This window comes from Clytia hemisphaerica, unplaced genomic scaffold (genome assembly GCF_902728285.1).
Source record: "Clytia hemisphaerica strain Z4C2 unplaced genomic scaffold, Clytia hemisphaerica genome assembly, whole genome shotgun sequence".
NCBI classification, from domain to species: Eukaryota; Metazoa; Cnidaria; class Hydrozoa; order Leptothecata; family Clytiidae; genus Clytia; species Clytia hemisphaerica.
In genome coordinates this window covers 1,533,255-1,552,072 of record NW_027103728.1, presented here as the reverse complement: position 1 = coordinate 1,552,072, position 18,818 = coordinate 1,533,255, and the positions used below count along the sequence as shown (strand labels likewise).

Here is an 18,818-nt window from a genome sequence, read left to right as displayed (position 1 = left end):
AAAAATTTGGGGGGCAAATTTGGGCCAAAAAACGGCTAAAAAACGGGTTTTTTGGACTTTGTGAAAAATTGGATCATTAATTTTTTCTGATTTTTTGCACGAAAGTAGGGTACCATCATAGGTATAAGATGGCTCAAGCAGATTTTTGCAAAAAAATTTTGTTGGCTCAAAAAACGCATGTTTATCTATAAGAATCACTATTAATAAGCATACATCGATGTTCTTAGTCAAATTACTCAATTTTTTTTATGAGATAGATGTTTTTTCTTCTCAAGAGGGCTTACTTTTGAAGAATATGTGTGTTTAGACAGGAAATTTGGGTTGCTTGGCGTGTTTTTATAGAAAAACTGGCCAAATTCGATATTTTTTTATAAGCACATTATCAATTACTTAGGTATTGGCTTTTCTCGAAATTGACTCTTTCATTCTTTATGATTTTTTACACAAAGATGCATAACTATAAACCCTTGAATGTGACAGAACCCGATTTTCGAAAAAAAATGTTTTTGGGCAAATTTGGGCCAAAAAACGGCTAAAAAACGGGTTTTTTGGACTTTGTGAAAAATTGGATCATTAATTTTTTCTGATTTTTTGCACGAAAGTAGGGTACCATCATAGGTATAAGATGGCTCAAGCAGATTTTTGTAAACAATTTTGTTGGCTCAAAAAACGCATGTTTATCTATAAGAATCACTATTAATAAGCATACATCGATGTTCTTAGTCAAATTACTCAATTTTTTTTATGAGATAGATGTTTTTTCTGCTCAAGAGGGCTTACTTTTGAAGAGTATGTGTGTTTAGACAGGAAATTTGGGTTGCTTGGCGTTTTTTTATAGAAAAACTGGCCAAATTCGATATTTTTTTATAAGCCCATTATCAATTACTTAGGTATTGGCTTTTCTCGAGATTGGCTCTTTCATTCTTTATGATTTTTTACACAAAGATGCATAACTATAAACCCTTGAATGTGACAGAACCCGATTTTCGAAAAAAATGTTTTTGGGCAAATTTGGGCCAAAAAACGGCTAAAAAACAGGTTTTTTGGACTTTGTGAAAAATTGGATCATTAATTTTTTCTAATTTTCTGCATAAAAGTAGGGTACCATCATAGGTAAAAGACGGCTTAAGCAGATTTTTGCAAAAAAAAATTGTTGGCTCAAAAAACGCATGTTTATCTATAAGAATCACTATTAATAAGCATACATCAATGTTCTTAGTCAAATTACTCAATTTTTTTATGAGATAGATGTTTTTCTTTTCTCACGAGTGTTTAGACATGAAATTTTGGTTGTTTGGCATGTTTTATAGAAAAACTGGCCAAATTCGATATTTTTTTATAAGCACATTATCAATTACCTAGGTATTAGATTGATTGGCTCTTTCATTTTCTACGATTTTTTGCATAAAGATGCATAATTATAAACCCTCAAATGTGACGGAGCCCGATTTTTGGAGAAAAAGATTTTGGGGTATATTTCAGCTAAAAAAACGGCCATAAAAGGGTTTTTTGGACTTAGTGAAATATTGGACCATTGTTTTTTTCTGATTTTTTGTATGAAAGTAGATGGCTCAAGCAGACTTTTGTAAAAAATGAATTTTTCAGCTCAAAAAAAGCATCTTTATCAATAAGAATCACTATTAATAAACATACATCAATGTTCTTAGCCAAATTACTCAATTTTTTGGAGATGTTTTTTTGCTCACGAAGTCTTGAATATGAAAGAACATTTCAAGAGCATGAAATTTTGGTTTCTAAACGTTTTTTATAAGAAACAAACGACTAATTTTAATAGATCGTCACTATTTGTGTTCTGAATGATTGTTTAATGGTCACGTCACGTAGATATCAATTATAAACGTGTTAAATGCATAATCCAGGTAGGTCCATCAAAGTATCACTTGTTTTTTCCAAAACACTATTTTAGACACCAAAAATTTGAAACGTCAAAAAAAAAGACGTTAGAAAGTAAACCTGATATAAACAGTTCAGCTCCGCTACTTCTATAACCTCTCCGTTCTCTTGCTCCGAAACGCTCCAAAACGAATATAAACCAATGTGTTCCTTTCCATCACAAATCCATACCGACGCGATGCTAAACCGTTACATCTGAGCCTACGAGCTAACGTCGACCATTGGTGTAACAACTAAAGTAATATATTGTGCTTTTACACTCCCTTTCAGTCTCAAACAACGAACGATCTGAGTAACATATTGAAACGAATGAAAACGGTGAACAGGATCTTCCATTCGTTTGTTCCACATGACCATAACAACCAATCAGCTCTCAAAGAAGAGGTATGGGAATTAATTGTCAGCTTTAACTGTCAATCATATGTAGGATTATGGACTTCTCTATGGAGCAATTCATAACAAAATCTACCCACCTTCTCCATGTTAGAGCTAGCACAACTTAATTGTTGGACCTACCCCGGTGGGGTGGAGGTCCTATAAATTAACCTGTGTTCGTTCGTCCGTCCGTTCGTCTGTTACCAACTTTTCTCAGGATTGAATTATAGGAATCTTTTGATTTTTGGTACAAAGGTGCAAAATGGTGGTGGCATAAATGTGACGGAGCCCGATTTTCGAAAAAAAAATTTCTTGGGCAAATTTGGGCCAAAAAACGGCTAAAAAACGAAGTCTTGAATATGAAAGAATATTTCAAGAGCATGAAATTTTGGTTTCTAAACGTTTTTTTTATAAGAAACAAACGACTAATTTTAATAGATCGTCACTATTTGTGTTATGAATGATTGTTTAATGGTCACGTCACGTAGATATCAATTATATATGTGTTAAATACATAACCAAGTAGGTCCATAAAAGTATCACTTGTTTGCCATTTCTTTCTGGAATAACCCATTGATTTCTGATATATATTGATATAATATATTGGTTTCTTTTATTGCCGTAGTTTTTTACACCAGCAACCCCCTCTCACTATGAGTGTCAACCATCTTCAGATGTTTTGCTGAAGGATGGTTTAATCTGAAGACGTGTCCTTCGTTTAAGAGATGAATTCTTTCTTCCGTTCCAGAATTTGAAATTGAAGAAAAGCATTGCAAGTTTGAAGAAAACATTGAAATCAAAAGAATATTTTATCAAGTCAGCTGTAGAAATGGTCGAGGTAAGTAGAAACTTATTATTCACCTATGATCGGGAGCTCTTTCAGAAAATTATTAGATGGCTCACTTGGGAAAGATCTCACAATGTGCTTGCAGTTTTGGAAGAACATTTTGAATAATTTTTCGAAAGTTCTTTGGTCTTGGGTAGTCTATTCTATCTCGAATGCAAACATTGTCCTCGTGTGAAGTTCCATTCCACCTATTTCTTTATTTTTCAGGAAAATGCGAAATGGCGTGGTAAAAGCAACGAAGATAAGTCGATCACCAAGAAATGTAATCATTACTTTTTACACATTTCTTTCAAATCCGTTCTCATTTTACTCTAACTTACTTTTTCTCAGTTAGGCTTTCCTTTGGTTGATTTAGTTTGGTCAGCCAATAACTTCAATAAGCTGTTTTTCATTTATTTCTAGTAATGAAGACGAGGGATACATTGAAAGCTACAAGAGGAACCATGGAGGTTTGCTAGAGTTTATTCACTTTCTTTTTGTAATGCCTTCCTAGTATTTGTTGGGCATTGCGTTTCATGTCATAATTTAACAAGTCTTGATAGCTAATAATATGTTTTCTGGTGCATTTACATCAGAAAGTTAGATGAGAATGCACCATAAAGAGAGATTAGAGGGCTTTCAAAGAGCTTTCGCGAAAACTGAAAACCACTGAAACTGAACCTCTCTCAAAGATAGTGTGTTTTCTTCTTTTTCAGTTGAAATCAAAGAAAGCACAGGAGAAAGCATCATTGGATAATTCTTTTGTGACGTCACCTTCAACATCCTTCGAAGAAATGCCATCTCCAAAAACACCATAACACCTTCAACATGCTTTTTCCCGGTGATTGATGCATAACATTGTGGACCATAATTTTTGTTATTTCGTTACCATTTTATCCTACTTCTCTCCACATTATATATGTAATATTGTCACACACCGACAGACTAGCCAACTTTACCATTCTATTTTTCTTACTATTAAAGCGAACTTTTCTCAAATTTTCTCACATTCGATCAAGTTTCATCACCCTTTCATCAAGGAAAAACTTTTTTATTGTATTATAATTTAATTGACTTTAAAATTTATTTGAAACAATATCGATAAAAATTTTTGTAAATACTCCCTCGCATCAAATATTTAGTATAATTGAAAAATATTGATTTATATTTTGTAAATTTTGAAATTTTGAAATTGAAGGAATCTAAGAAACAGTAGCTCTTAAACAGTTAAAATTGACTTTAAAAAATCACTTGTCAATTGTCCTCTTTTAACACCTTAATTACCATTTTATACACCTACAAATTTTAATTTTTCTCATTATTTTTTAAGATAATGATAAAAATTACAAAAAGCTTGAAAAGGTTTGGTTTATTACTCGGCACTGGAATCAATGTGTTTTGTGTGGGACATTGTATCTTCACGTATGGAGCTGAGTTGACCTTCGTAAGTAGCCTCCTCACAACCTTAGGGATTTATATATCCTCAACTTCACCTTCTTAATTGATACTGCTTCACCTTATTTTAAGCGAATTAGATTATGAAAATTTAACTAGAAGGTCATAATATGGATTTCATAATGTGTTATGTAATTTTGGACAATCTTTCAGAATATCATACTTGTAATTTACAAGTTACTTTGCTTTCATATTCAAAAAGAAATAGGAACCGTTGAACGCCCTCAAATATTTGTAAGATAATAAGTATTATTCATAGGAATAATTAGCTCTTGAATGTTACTCATTGAATTTTGTTTTCTGTTTCTTTAGTTATCAGGCCCTTCGATGCTTCCGACCTTCAATAAATATGGAGACGCAGACGTCGTCATCACTGAGAAGATATCTAAACGCTCTACAGCTTCTATCAAAGTGTAAGATCACTTGCGAAAACATTGTTTTTACTGCTCAGGTTGTTTTTATAAGGTCACTTTCTCATAATATTTTTCAAAGAATTATATGGATTACAAAATAGCTAAATAATTTTTCTTATTTTCCAAAGAAATCTCATTCGACCTTCGGTGCGTCAATTCTTTTTCTCGGAAAATTTCACTTTCTCGACGATGATACACCTAAGATATTAAACTTTTCAACCTATGATACGATGAAAAGTTGTGGGAGTTCTGAACTTAAGATTCTTTTTCGAACTTGTATACTTCAAACTTAGATGTTGTAGGAAGATCTCTCGCCAATGGCTATTTGTAGTTGCGATTTTTAGTTTTTATTTCTTGTATTCCTTTTTTATTCAGAGGAGACATAGTTATATCCAAGTCACCAACAAGCCCAACGAATCTTGTTTGCAAGAGAGTGGCTGCTACAGTATGTTGCCCAAATTTGTTTATTTCTTCATTGGGCCTCTATCAACAAAATCAACAACATTAGCAAAATTTTGGTACCGTGGAGTCTCTTTAACTCGAACATTTATAGCTCCAATATACGTTTTTTTTTTTTAAGAGACTAGTTTTACCAAGCAGCCTCAATGTTCCTTAAGAAATCGGCCTTTTGAGCCTTAAATGTTTCTTATATGTTTCTAAACTTTTTGACATAATCAGCCTCGTGAAATTTCCTTAACTTGAAAAAATTTGTGTTCGAGTTATGAAGACTTTGCTGTATTTTTCCTTTAATTCTAAAATTGGCAATCCTTTCTAAAGATCTTTATCTTCCCAAAGAATTAAACTCCTGGGAGATTCAGAACACTCACTTGGACTAGTTTTCTCAAGGCAACCCCCTAAACCAGCTTCACGATTAATTTCTTTCGGACAGGCTGGTGATCATGTGAGAAGTTCCCCTGAAATGTTGACACATGGCTGCCCTAAACTGTTCGAGGTAATGATTATTTTTATCGGTCTTAACTTAAAAGAGATTGTATAAGGCTATCAAATCCAAGCAGTGGTGCAAACTCTTTGGGAGGCTTCAGATTTAGGTTAATATTTTCGTGATTTTAGATTTAAGAAGAAAAGGCTCGTAATTTTGTGCTAGTAGCAATCAATTCAATACATATATGTTTAATTTCTGGCAAGCTCGCAATGTATGGGCAGGCGAAATCGTCGGCCTTTTCAATACACGTCAGATCTGAATCTGACGGTATTCCTAAAAACATTAGACGTATTATAGAGTAGTATGGTTGTAACATGATATATAATATACTATTTAAACATATTACATCAGACATTAGGCATAAGTAGTCTGGTGTTTTTAAGAGCTATTAGCCGTTCTAGGGTTAGGGCTAGGCCAAAATATTTTTCTGGTTTCAATGGTTTTGTATGTACTTCAGTGTTTCTGCTTGTTTTTAAAAGCTATTGGCCGTTCTAAGCAAGTAGGGCTAGGCCCAACTATTTTCCTGGTTTCAATGGTTTTGTATGTACTTCAGTGTTTTTCCTTGTTTTTACAAGACATCGGCAGATTGGCCCGGCTACTAGCTAAGCAAGAGAAGGGTTATGTCGAACTATTTGTCTGGTTTCACTGGTTTCATAGGTACTCCAGTGTTTTCACTTGTTTTTACGAGACATTGCCTTTTCCTAGCTAAGCAAGTGGAGCTAAGCAGAACTATTTTTCTGGTTTCAATGGTTTTATATGTACTTCAGTGTTTCTGCTTGTTTTTAAGAGCTATTGGCCGTTCTAAGCAAGTAGGGCTAGGCCCAACTATTTTTCTGGTTTCAATGGTTTTGTATGTACTTCAGTGTTTTTCCTTGTTTTTACAAGACATCGGCAGATTGGCCCGGCTACTAGCTAAGCAAGAGAAGGGTTATGTCGAACTATTTGTCTGGTTTCACTGGTTTCATAGGTACTCCAGTGTTTTCACTTGTTTTTACGAGACATTGCCTTTTCCTAGCTAAGCAAGTAAAGCTAAGCAGAACTATTTTTCTGGTTTCAATGGTTTTATATGTACTCCAGTGTTTTTGCTTGTTTTTAAGAGCTATTGGCCGTTCTAAGCAAGTAGGGCTAGGCCCAACTATTTTTCTGGTTTCAATGGTTTCATAGGTACTCCAGTGTTTTCGCTTGTTTTTAAGAGATCTAGGCCGTTCTAAGCAAGTAGGGCTAGACCTACCAGAGATTTGGGAAAAGAGGATAAGAAATGCGCTATTCATCTATTTGAAGCTAGGCTGTAGAATCTTTTGTTTCTATTGAAATGTCTGCGGCCGATCGATTGTTTTTATTCTGGACCAATCAGAGCGCTTGATTCGTTATGCGCACAAGACTAGAAGTACAAACAAAAAATGGCAGCCGTGATTGAAATCGAAAGTGAAATAATTTTTTTTTTAAATCGCGGATTTTGATATTTTTTATAAGCACTTTTCACTTTGAACGCAGTGTTTCTCAAGCCTTCGTCGTTGTGCCTGAAGGGGAGAATTTCCCAGCTTTGACCAAAATATTTTCCTTATAGAATGATCGAATCAATTTGATCAATTTATACATACTGTAGCTAAAAGAATTGAAATTCACATTATAAAACCAAAAATGATAAGCTTGTAAAACTAGGATAATTTTTGGTTATTTCTTGAACTAGAGTTTCTAAGAAACAATATCATGGAGGCCTCTTCAGCCGGGTAGTGATGTTGGGTATTAGAACAAATTGGAAACATGACAAAAATAGAGCTCAAAAGAAAGAAAGAAAAAAGAAGCGATGATAATTCATGATATCAATGCTAGAAGATCACAAATATCATGAAATCTTTCTTTTAAGAGCTTTATATGAACTCGAAACAATAAAGCATAAAATAATCCAAAAACATTATTGAAAAAAATACAATAGTTATACAAAACAGCTCCATCTAGGGATTTTTCCCTCGATATAATGAAATATCTATCTAGCAAATAAAACAGTATAATAAAAGTGCATAAGAATTAAAAATTAAAAATATCCTTCTCTTAGTAGAAAACATTTATGCAACTCTTTTAATTTGTAAATGCTGCTAAAAAATGGTTTGAAATTTTTCTAAAAAAGATTAAACCCAAAAGGTTTTTTTTATGATTCACCTTCAGTTATAACACCTGGGAAAATAAAGATGTATTGCATGAAAAAAATCAATATCGCTCATGACTTTCCATTGAAATAAAATTGAGAAGACTATAAAAAAAGACTAAAACCTTCCAACTGATTTTAAATTAGTACATTGATTCAGATTGTATAACTTGAAAGCTGGACTAGAAAATTATATCATTGCTCCATAGAGGACTAAATTCAACAGATGTGTAACTCATTGCTAAAAAATTAAATACATTTACATTTGGAAAAAATATTGGAAAAATAATATCAGCCTGTGCTCAGAAAAACTTGTTACATAACAACAAGTGGAAATCTGTGTTCAAGTAGAATTGTAGAATTTAAATAGAAGCACTTTTGGGGTCTCCTAGTTTGTTTACATTTGGTAATTTTGGCCCACATGTTTCCTGGCTCTGATGACTTGTTTGGACCATCTTTCCAGGCAGCCTCAAGTTTTGCATGTATAAAAACACTTTGCCTTTGCAGTGGTTGCTTTTACTTTTTCGTTTTTTAGCCTGCAGGTCCACATCAGTTTTTACTGCCAATGTATATGCAATTGTATATAATATATGTATATAATTTTGTATATAGAACCTGACCTGCATTAACAAATAAATTAATAATAATAATAATAGCCAGGGACAACCTGGATACAAAACAAACATCCAAATAAATACAGATTCGATAAAAATTCTCCAGACTGATCAAATTTACATAATACGTATATGGAAATCCACTTTTTCCAGAGAACATTTTCCAAGTATATGTCCAATTTCAAAGGATATGTAGGCGGTGCTCAACCAGGTTCAACTGTTCATATCCACGGTTGTCCAGAAAACATTTACAAAGTATTAACATCCTCTGCATATATTTATTATTCCATTCTGTTTTGGTCAAGCTAAATAATGCACGTAATATAGGTTCTGCAGGTTTAATTTCATTTTTAGCAGACTTTTCCATGCCTTAACGTGACGGTCAAAATGCAAAAATGTTGAGTCATCCTGAGTCAATCTTTACTTCATTGCACCAGTGCTTGGATGGCAAATGGCCCATACTTAACTTTCTGTGGAATGGTTTTTCTGGGTAGTGTTGTTATAAACAATATTTCATAGAGAAAATGACGATAACTAGCCCTGAAAATATATAAAATGAAAATCTACTGTAGAACTAGGGCTTTTTTGTTTTTGTATAAGCAATAATCTGCATGAATTACCCTAACACAGACTGTAAAGTTCACCGATGAAATTATGTTTTGGCTGCAAAATTGTCCAAGCCTTGTGAGTCAATCCACTGACCGGTCAAAATCATGGCCCATCAATAGTCAGACTTTATAAATATCACATGTCGAGGTTATTTGAACTTTACAATGTTTTTGTTAGCCGAAACTTGAAATTTCCAACCCAAAAGTCAATGGTTTCCCTAGATAAAGCTAAAAGTACCACAGAGGAAATCAAGTATACTTACTGAATCTCAAGTCCATTACCATGGAGGAAGTTTTTCTAAGATTACACTATTTTTTCCATCTAAAAGTTAAAAAAAACAACAAAATTATCAATCGATTTTGCCCATCTTAAATCAAAATGCCAAGAAGTTTTAGAGAGTGCCCAGGAAAACTAAGGCATAGGCGGTCACAATCAACCTTCCTACTACCCATAAAAATTATGTCTGCAACACAAAAAATTCATTCAGAGCAATACAAGCCAGAAAGAAATTGGTCCCAAATTTTCAAAATTTCAAGCATGCCTCATGTCCGCCATCTTTACTCCCAGAATATAGAATGATTTTCCTCGATTTTCTCAGGGGAAACCCCCAGAAGATCAAAGATTCACTCCCCAGTCTCTTTTTCACAAAGAACTCACTGGAAAGCTTTATTCAAGGACTTTTTTCTTGAACATTGGTTAACCTGTACGTAACGCCATTTTGTTTCGGCCTTCCTTCTTGCTCAACTATTCTACAGCCTTGCTTCTTCAAAGGGTGCCGAATTCAAAGGGAAAGAATAGGAAAACAGCGAGCGGCAGCGGCGTTTCTTATCCTCTTTTCCCAAATCTCTGGACCTACCTATTTTTCTGGTTTCAATGGTTTCATATGTACTCCAGTGTTTTCCCTTGTTTTTAAGAGATATAGGCCGTTCTAAGCAAGAAGGGCTAGGTCGAACTATTTTTCTGGTTTCAATGGTTTCATAGGTACTCCAGTGTTTTCACTTGTTTTTAAGAGATATTGGCCGTTCTAGCCAAGCAAGTGGAGCTAGGCCGAACTATTTTTCTGGTCCCAATGGTTTCATAGGTTCTCCAGTGTTTTCGTTTGTTTTCGAGAGATATTAGCCGTTCTAAGCAAGTAGGGCTAGGCCGAACTGTTTTTCTGGTTTCAATGGTTTCATATGTACTCCAGTGTTTTCACTTGTTTTTAAGAGATATTGGCCGTTCTAGCCAAGCAAGTGGAGCTAGGCCGAACTATTTTTCTGGTCCCAATGGTTTCATATGTACTCCAGTGTTTTCGTTTGTTTTCGAGAGATATTGGCCGTTCTAAGCAAGTAGGGCTAGGCCGAACTGTTTTTCTGGTTTCAATGGTTTCATATGTACTCCAGTGTTTTCACTTGTTTTTAAGAGATATTGGCCGTTCTAGCCAAGCAAGTGGAGCTAGGCCGAACTATTTTTCTGGTCCCAATGGTTTCATATGTACTCCAGTGTTTTCGTTTGTTTTCGAGAGATATTGGCCGTTCTAAGCAAGTAGGGCTAGGCCGAACTGTTTTTCTGGTTTCAATGGATTCATATGTACTCCAGTGTTTTCCCTTGTTTTTAAGAGTTCGCTTAAAACACAATCTGAGAGAACTCACTAGCTTCTGAATTCAGTCAATCTATATCCGCTTTTATTATTAACATCACTTTGAGTATGCTTGCAATTTTTGACGATTTCTTATCTTAAGATATCATATTTTGCTAATCCATAATTATTTTGATTAATTTATGTCATTTTGTCATGAAAATAATGATAGGATAATGATCACGCTCGTCTTTCTAAAACCTGCCTTTCTGAGACCTAACGAGCTTCTGATTGATGCAATTTTATATCCAGCCACACTTCTTGCATCACATTCGGTATGCCAAATATTTTTACTATAATTGTCTTTTTAGGCGTCATATTTTGTGATTTTGTCAATATTTTTGTCAATAACTATCATTAAGTCATGTTTTAAAGTAACAATGGAAAAATAGATTAATTTCCTCTCTTGAAACCACTCTCTCAGATACCTTACAAGCTTCTGACAGACTCTCAGAGACTATACAAGCTTCTGACAGACTCTCAGAGACCTTACAAGCTTCTGACAGATTCAACTTTATATCCTTTCGCACTACTGAGATCACATTGAGTATAATTTAATATTTTTATCAAAATGTCAACATGGTCTCAGTGATTTGCCAAATTATCACTTGGCTGTATATCAGTGAAAGTTACAAGTGCAAAGAGTTACATGTGTTACGAGTACTGGTAACTAGATATGTAATGTTAGGTTTACCGACCCAGGTTACCTACAATGCCGATAAAAACAAGTGAAAACACTGGAGTACATATGAATCCATTGAAACCAGAAAAAAAGTTTGGCCTAGCCCTACTTGCTTAGAACGGCCAATATCTCTTGAAAACAAGCGAAACCACTGGAGTACATATATAACCATTGAAACCAGAAAAACAGTTCGGCCTAGCCCTACTTGCTTAGAACGGCCAATATCTCTTGAAAACAAGCGAAACCACTGGAGTACATATGAAACCATTGAAACCAAAAAAAATAGTTCGGCCTAGCTCCACTTGCTTAGCTAGAACGGCCTATATCTCTTAAAAACAAGCGAAAACACTGGAGTACATAAGAAACCATTGAAACCAGAAAAATAGTTCGGCCTGCTCCACTTGCTCAGCTAGAACGGCCTACATCTCTTGAAAACAAGCGAAAACACTGGAGTACCTATGAAACCATTGAGACCAGAAAAATAGTTTGGCCTAGCTCAACTTGCTTAGCTAAAATGGGCAGTGGCTTGTAAAAACAAGCGCAAACACTGGAGAACCTAAAAAACCATTGAAACCATTGAAACCAGAAAAATAGTTCTAACCCTTTTTGCTTAGCTGGATTGAAAACAAGCGAAAACACTCGAGTACATAATGAAACCATTGAAACCAGAAAAATAGTTGGACCTAACCCTTCTTGCTTAGCTAAAATAAAAAACAAGCGAAAACACTGGAGTACATATGAAACCATTGAAACCAGAAAAATAGTTAGGCCTAGCCCTACTTGCTTAGAACGGCCTATATCTCTTAAAAACAAGCGAAAACAGTGGAGTACCTATGAAATCATTGAAACCAGAAAAATAGTCCGGGCCAGCCCTACTTGCTTAGAACGGCCTATATCTCTTGAAAACAAGCGAAGACACTGGAGTACCTATGAAACCATTGAAACCAGAAAAATAGTCCGGGCCAGCCCTACTTGCTTAGAACGGCCTATATCTCTTAAAAACAAGCGAAGACACTGGAGTACCTATGAAACCATTGAAACCAGAAAAATAGTTCGGCCTAGCCCTACTTGCTTAGAACGGCCTATATCTCTTAAAAACAAGCGAAGACACTGGAGTACCTATGAAACCATTGAAACCTGATAAATTGTTCGACCTAACCCTTCTTTTTTAGCTATTAGGCCAATATCTTGTAAAAACAAGCGAAAACACTGGAGAACCTATGAAACCATTGAAACCAGAAAAATAGTTCGGCCTAGCCCTACTTGCTTAGAACGGCCAATTTCTTGTAAAAACAAGGGAAAACACTGGAGTACCTATGAAACCATTGAAACCAGAAAAATAGTTCGGCCTAGCTCCACTTGTTTAGCTAGAACGGCCAATATCTCTTAAAAACAAGTGAAAACACTGGAGTACCTATGAAACCATTGAAATCAGAAAAATAGTTCGACCTAACCCTTTTTCCTTAGCCAGCAGCAGGGCCAATCTGCCGATGTCTTGTAAAAACAAGTAAAGGGAAAACTGATCCGTCTGATGTAATATGTTTAAATAGTATATTATATATCATGTTACAACCATACTACTCTTTAATACGTCTAATGTTTTTTGGAATACCGTCAGATTCAGATCTGACGTGTATTGAAAAGGCCGACGATTTCGCCTGCCCATACATTGCGAGCTTGCCTAATTTCTGCTTATTCATTATTGTTAGGTACCGCGTGGTCATATTTGGTTGCTAGGCGACAACCCTGAGAATTCAACGGATTCGAGAAGCTATGGAGCTGTTCCGATTGGCCTTATTCATGGGAAAGTCTGCTTCAAGGTAAAAAGTTCTTGTCTTTCTTCTTTGGTTGGTCCTAATCTCTCCCCATTAAACTTTGTATTTTATCGAAAATCTGGAGTCGAAAATCAGGGTCGGGAGGAACCTTTTCGTGTCAAAAAATTCTTGAAAAGGTGTAGAAAAAGTTTGCATTTCCCTCGGAAAAACTAAAGTGAGGGTGGACGAACCAAAATTACAGTGGAACCTCTAATTAGGGGAATCGGATTAGTGTCCGCTAATTAGAGGTGTCCGCCTTTTGGAGGGTTTTGAGTTTCAGGCTCAAATTTTGAAATTAAACCGTACTAGGGGATCGCAAACATGAAATTATGGTTTTAGGCATTTCCCTAAAGACATAGGAGCATGAAAAGACTCGAGAAAAGTTGTTTAATTGATTGTTTTTTGTTTTTTGTGGCCCAGGAAAGCTTGTCAACTGGGTAAAGGAAAAACTGAATCTTTGTAAACAAAATTTGGAAAAGAACAACAAAAAAATGCTTGAAATAAATGGTTTAAAATCACTTATTACTTGTATCTTAATGTCTGAAACTATGTTTTCCTCGGTGTCCGCTAATTGGAGGGAAAAAACAGGTTTTTGACCATTCTGAGCAAAAATATTTGTCCGCTAAATGGAGGTGTCCACTAATTGAGTGTCCGCCTTTTGGAGACTTTTTTATAAGGATTTGACTAGGAAATGGCCGGGGAAAAATATTTTGTCCGCCAATCAGATGTGTCTGCCTTTTAGAGTGTCCGCTAATTTGAGGTTCTACTGTAGGCTGTAAATTATAGGATAACTTTTAGAACCCCTGGAAAATTAAATTAGGTCACTAAAAACTCCAGAAATTACGTTGGAAAATTTACTTTATTAGTGAGGTCTGTTAGCACAAAAATACTTCAGATGGTGATTAAAACATTAAATTTGGCACAGATGATCCTTATAGGGTCTAAAACTTAATTTTAAACAGTAACACCAAATTTTGCCACCTGGCCACCTGCCAGATGACGTCATCAGGTGGCTTAGCAAAAATTTATTTTTTTGAAAATATTTAAAATCTGATGGTATCAGTGGAAAAGAGCATGATGTGATGACGTCATCATAAGCCTTTCCAGGCAAAACCTAAAATCCCGTAATAACGGAACTAGTTGACCAAATTTAGTGTTTTATACATGAATCCATGTCAAAATTTGAAGTTCCATCTGATGCTTGGGTCTAAACAACAAAGGAAGGCTTAAAACATCCAAACAAATTAGTTGGTTGTACACTGTGCTCCTGAAGGGAGAACGCTGCGTTGATTTGCCGTGTAAAGCTCAAAATCTAAGTTTTAGTATTCTGTAGGATTTAAAGCTTTTAATTCAATTTGAACATCGGAATCCGAAAAAGCAATGAATTTTGATATGAATTCATGTATAAAACATGAAATTTGGTCAATTTGTACCAAAATTACGAGGTTTTTAAGTTTTGCCTGCAAAGGCTTATGATGACGTCATCAAAAAACTTTCAACCTCCATAACTTTTGATAGGAAGATTTTCAAGGCATGTTTTATACCTCAATTTTTATCAGCATTTCATGCTCTTTCCGCTGGAACCATCAGATTTTGAATATTTTCAAAAAAATAATTTTTTGCCTGGCCACCTGATGACGTCATATGGTAGGTGGCCAGGTGGCAAAATTTGGTGTTACTGTTTAAAATTAAGTTTTAGACCCTCTAAGGATCATCTGTGTCAAATTTCATGCTTTAATCACCATCTGAAGTATTCTTACGTTTTTATGTGCTACCTGACCTCGCTATATTTACTTCACTCTTGGGAAAGGGATTACAGGTAGTCGGTTGTTGGTAAAAATGCAAAAACTTTCCTTGCCCCCTGGAAATTCTCCTTGGATAACCTCCTGGATTTTGTTCGTCCACCCACTGTATCGAGGAATGGACCATTTTACATGAGCGTAAAAAATAAATTGTGAAAAGTAACGTAACACAAAAAGACTCTTACTATGATTTTTTTACTATGCCTTATGTTACGTAAAACAGCTTATACAGGGGAAAAAAAATAGTGTGAGAAACGAAGTGTGTTCGGTTTCAAATATAACACGCTCAACTTGCGCTTTAACTATAACTATGTTATGTAAAATAGGGAAATGCAATTGCGTAAAGGAGCAAAGTTTTATCTTAAAACAACTCTAAAGTAGTGTGAGAAATGAAATGTGGTTTGATTCATATGTAAAATAATTCACACAGTGGAATACAACAATGTATACAGCCAATTCCAATACTCAAACCTATTCTTAAAGGACAATTGAAGGATTTATTTTTACATAAGTGTTTCCGTTTTATATCAGACACATGTTTAGACAGTTTCTGTCTATTGCTATATTGTGCTGATATAAGCAAAAAAATGTTTTTCTTTTCCTCTTTCTGACCAATCTTGCTCCACATCCATGTCAATTCAATATCAAAAAGCTTATAAATTAAAATTGATGAGTAAGCAAACGATATCACTCTTATTTAAAAACAAAACCTAAAACTCCTATGATTGGCAACAGACTCATCATTCAACAAATTTAAACTTATTTTTTTAGGTATGGCCAATACCGGATTTTGGATTTGTTTCTTAAAGGCGGAAAAAAAACGACAAGCAAATTGTGGTATGAAAACCTTTTGATGAAGTATTCCATATTATCCTTTAATAAAAACAGATTCGTGAAAAATCGTGGAAAAGTTCCCTAGAAACAATTCTCTTGTCTACCTTGTCCAGTTTGCACGCAATAAGAAAAATTATTTTGAATTTGAATGGACCTTGTCAACCCTTGTCAACTATTTAATAATTTTTTTGCCTTTCTATCTGATGGGAAATTTGAGCAAGGATGAATTTCCAAATTATGAATATAATCGACGAAAATTTGACTAATTTTCAAAACATCTGTAGGGAAAAGTGACTTCTCTAAGGGATTTAAATTTTCCCAACTAGAATTTTTAAATGCTGGCTTATTTTTCCTCATAAAGGTATATCAAATTATTTTTTATTCTGCTGAACTTTCTACAACGTGATAATGTAAACATTTTATAGATGAGATTTAAAGTTTCATAATTTCAAAACCATCGGAAAAACTGTTTCCATTTCCTTTACCAATCCAATATAAGGGGAGGAAAATGGGGAAATTCTTGGTTTAGCAGCATTATAATGCACGGAGTGAGTATAGATGTAGGTAAGACATGTTTCCGATATTTTTTTCGAAATAAGGAAGGAAGTTTGAGGTTAGATGTCGTTTGTTTGTATTCATCTACTAATATTCTTAAAATATTCTAAATATGTTTACCATTTCAAAGGGATTTAAAATCAGCATCTTTTGGAATTATATTTAATTTGTTCTTGGTTTTTTTTTGCCAAAATTTAGCTTCATATTCTTATAAACTGGTTCTTATAAAAAAAGTCTTTGTCTGAAGATTTTCAAATGAGGAGATACCAATATAATAAAACATGAATGTAGCTTCTTAGGATTTTATGAAAATCTCCTCTCATCTCTCTGTGAGGTTTTTTTAACACAAGGGATAACAAGCTTGTTCTTGACTAAAGTGAAAATGAGTAACTTATAACTACTATTTGCAAGAATTGGACAAAAATCGTGTAAAATCAAGGATTGAAAAAAATCATATTTTCACGAAGAAGAAGAAAAAAAAGGAAGAAAAAAATAGATTCTGGACTTTCATAACTTTTTACAACACTTTGTCTCATTTGGAGGACTCAGCTTGATTCTTATATGTTATTCATTTTTTTGACAAGCCTTATTTTCTTTGTCCCCAATTGTGCTCAGTTTTGCTTCGTCAGGAACCTCTTGTTAACACCAAGTTGTTCTTCTCCCTTTCCTAGCAGCTGGTTTTTTTACATTTTTCAATCAAAATTGAAGAAAATTATCCTATAATTTGTACTTATGCTTTTTAAGTTTCTTTCATTTTTCAATATATATATTCTGGTTAGCTCGCTCATGGGGAAATTAAAAAGGGGACTAGCTAGAAGGAAACTAGAATTATTAATTTTCGGGCTTTTTTTGCTTTTTTAATTTATGTTAGCGCTATTTTGATTTTTCTTCGATAGGAGAAAGTAATTTGCCATCCCTAATTATTTGATTTTTGGAAACTTGAATTCTTTAATTTTTCTTTTTTTTGGAATTTCAAGGGAAGAGTACCTTGTAAAGGAACGAAAATGATCTTTTTTGCTGGGGACGTGAGATTGAGGGAAAGGGTTAGTTTTTGTTTGTGTTAGAAAAACCGTTGTTTCATAAATAAAATTGGTTATTAAATTATTATTTTCGTTGTTAGCAGAATTTACTTTTCATCCAACTGTGGATGAGAATGTATAACATTCGAAAATGTCTGAAAACAAGTTATTTCACCGATGCTTGCAAAATTATTTTCATATTTCTCATTTGATTATTTTTCACTTGTTTTCTTGATTTTTTGGTGAGATTTAAGATTCGATAAAAATCAGATAAGGTGTAGTCTGTCCAGTTTCATTTGGATAACGACTTTCAGGTATAAATCTTTTTATCACCATCAAAAACAATGAAAATAAAGCCTACAGTGTTTCTCAAAAAAAAAGCGCACAAATTTTTATATAAAGTAAAATCTTCAAACTCATAATCTAAATTGGGGTTTAGAATAATTGAAGAAAAAAAATTAAAATACAATAGCTACTCAATCCCCAAGATGATTGAATAGGTTTTGGAGATTGAGATATTAAGTTTACATGTCATAAAACTTGGCATAAATCATGAGGATTTAACTTTATTTAAAAATTTGTTCGCTTTTTTTGGGACACACTGTATAACAAAGTGACGAAAAATAAGCCTGCTATGTCAACGATTTGTTTTTCAATCTACAGTCATGGTCGAAATAGAATGAGAATTCCGGTTATTTTAACGTTTTTCAAGATTTAAAGTTCTGGCGAGAAAGTCGATTTTGGGCTATCTCTTTAACTTAATCGAATATTTCAATTTGGGAGGGGTTGGCAGACTTCCAGGCTATATTCTGAGCCTAATTGGACTATTTTTGAACTTTTGGATCCTCAGATTAAGTCTAGCGTTAAAACTCAGAGTTAAAACTCTACCCTTCAAACCTACTTTAGAGCACTTACAAATCGATTGTGGTTTCAAAACTTCCCGGTGGATTTCCCTTTTTTCTCAAATATTACGACCATGATTGTAGCTTCAGGTCACTTTGAGGTATTTTTCGTACGAAGCAGTTACGAGAGAGGTTAGAAGCAGTTTTTCTTTTGGTCAATTTTGAAAGATGAGATATGATGGTCATTAATAATTAGATACTTTTAGGATAGACCCTTTCTTCAAATGGCGTCATGGAAAAAAAGATATTGTTCGAAAAGGTTTCTTAAATTTGAAATAAACGATAACCCTTCCACAA

General features: G+C 34.2%; 3 protein-coding genes across 3 annotated transcripts in view; 2 read left to right on the top strand and 1 right to left on the bottom strand.

Annotated features, from left to right (window-relative positions):
- Positions 1 to 4,344, top strand: part of LOC136804967 (putative leucine-rich repeat-containing protein DDB_G0290503) — a 35,000-nt gene extending 30,656 nt beyond the window's left edge. The window contains exons 46-50 of the mRNA XM_067061498.1: positions 2,185 to 2,298; positions 3,038 to 3,127; positions 3,344 to 3,398; positions 3,539 to 3,585; positions 3,832 to 4,344. Coding sequence (XP_066917599.1) covers positions 2,185 to 2,298; positions 3,038 to 3,127; positions 3,344 to 3,398; positions 3,539 to 3,585; positions 3,832 to 3,933 — 408 coding nt within the window. The 3' untranslated portion in view covers positions 3,934 to 4,344. The remainder of the gene's footprint in view (positions 1 to 2,184; positions 2,299 to 3,037; positions 3,128 to 3,343; positions 3,399 to 3,538; positions 3,586 to 3,831) is intronic.
- LOC136804983 (choline dehydrogenase, mitochondrial-like) overlaps positions 1 to 18,818 on the bottom strand; it is a 291,737-nt gene that overhangs the window by 236,287 nt on the left and 36,632 nt on the right. The gene's annotated exons all lie outside the window — the stretch shown is intronic.
- Positions 4,439 to 16,502, top strand: LOC136804966 (mitochondrial inner membrane protease subunit 1-like). Its single transcript, XM_067061496.1, has 6 exons — positions 4,439 to 4,559; positions 4,883 to 4,983; positions 5,359 to 5,428; positions 5,873 to 5,935; positions 13,305 to 13,415; positions 15,983 to 16,502. Exons 1-6 carry the CDS (start codon positions 4,449 to 4,451, stop codon positions 16,016 to 16,018), a joined length of 492 nt encoding a protein of 163 aa, XP_066917597.1. The 5' UTR covers positions 4,439 to 4,448; the 3' UTR covers positions 16,019 to 16,502.

Bases quoted from the DNA above. Each gene is read 5' to 3' on its own strand.
- LOC136804966 (XM_067061496.1), top strand. From the start codon at position 4,449: ATGATAAAAATTACAAAAAGCTTGAAAAGGTTTGGTTTATTACTCGGC. The intron at 5,429-5,872 runs GTATGTTGCCCA...TCTTTCGGACAG, and splicing joins GCAAGAGAGTGGCTGCTACA to GCTGGTGATCATGTGAGAAG. The intron at 13,416-15,982 runs GTAAAAAGTTCT...TTATTTTTTTAG, and splicing joins ATGGGAAAGTCTGCTTCAAG to GTATGGCCAATACCGGATTT.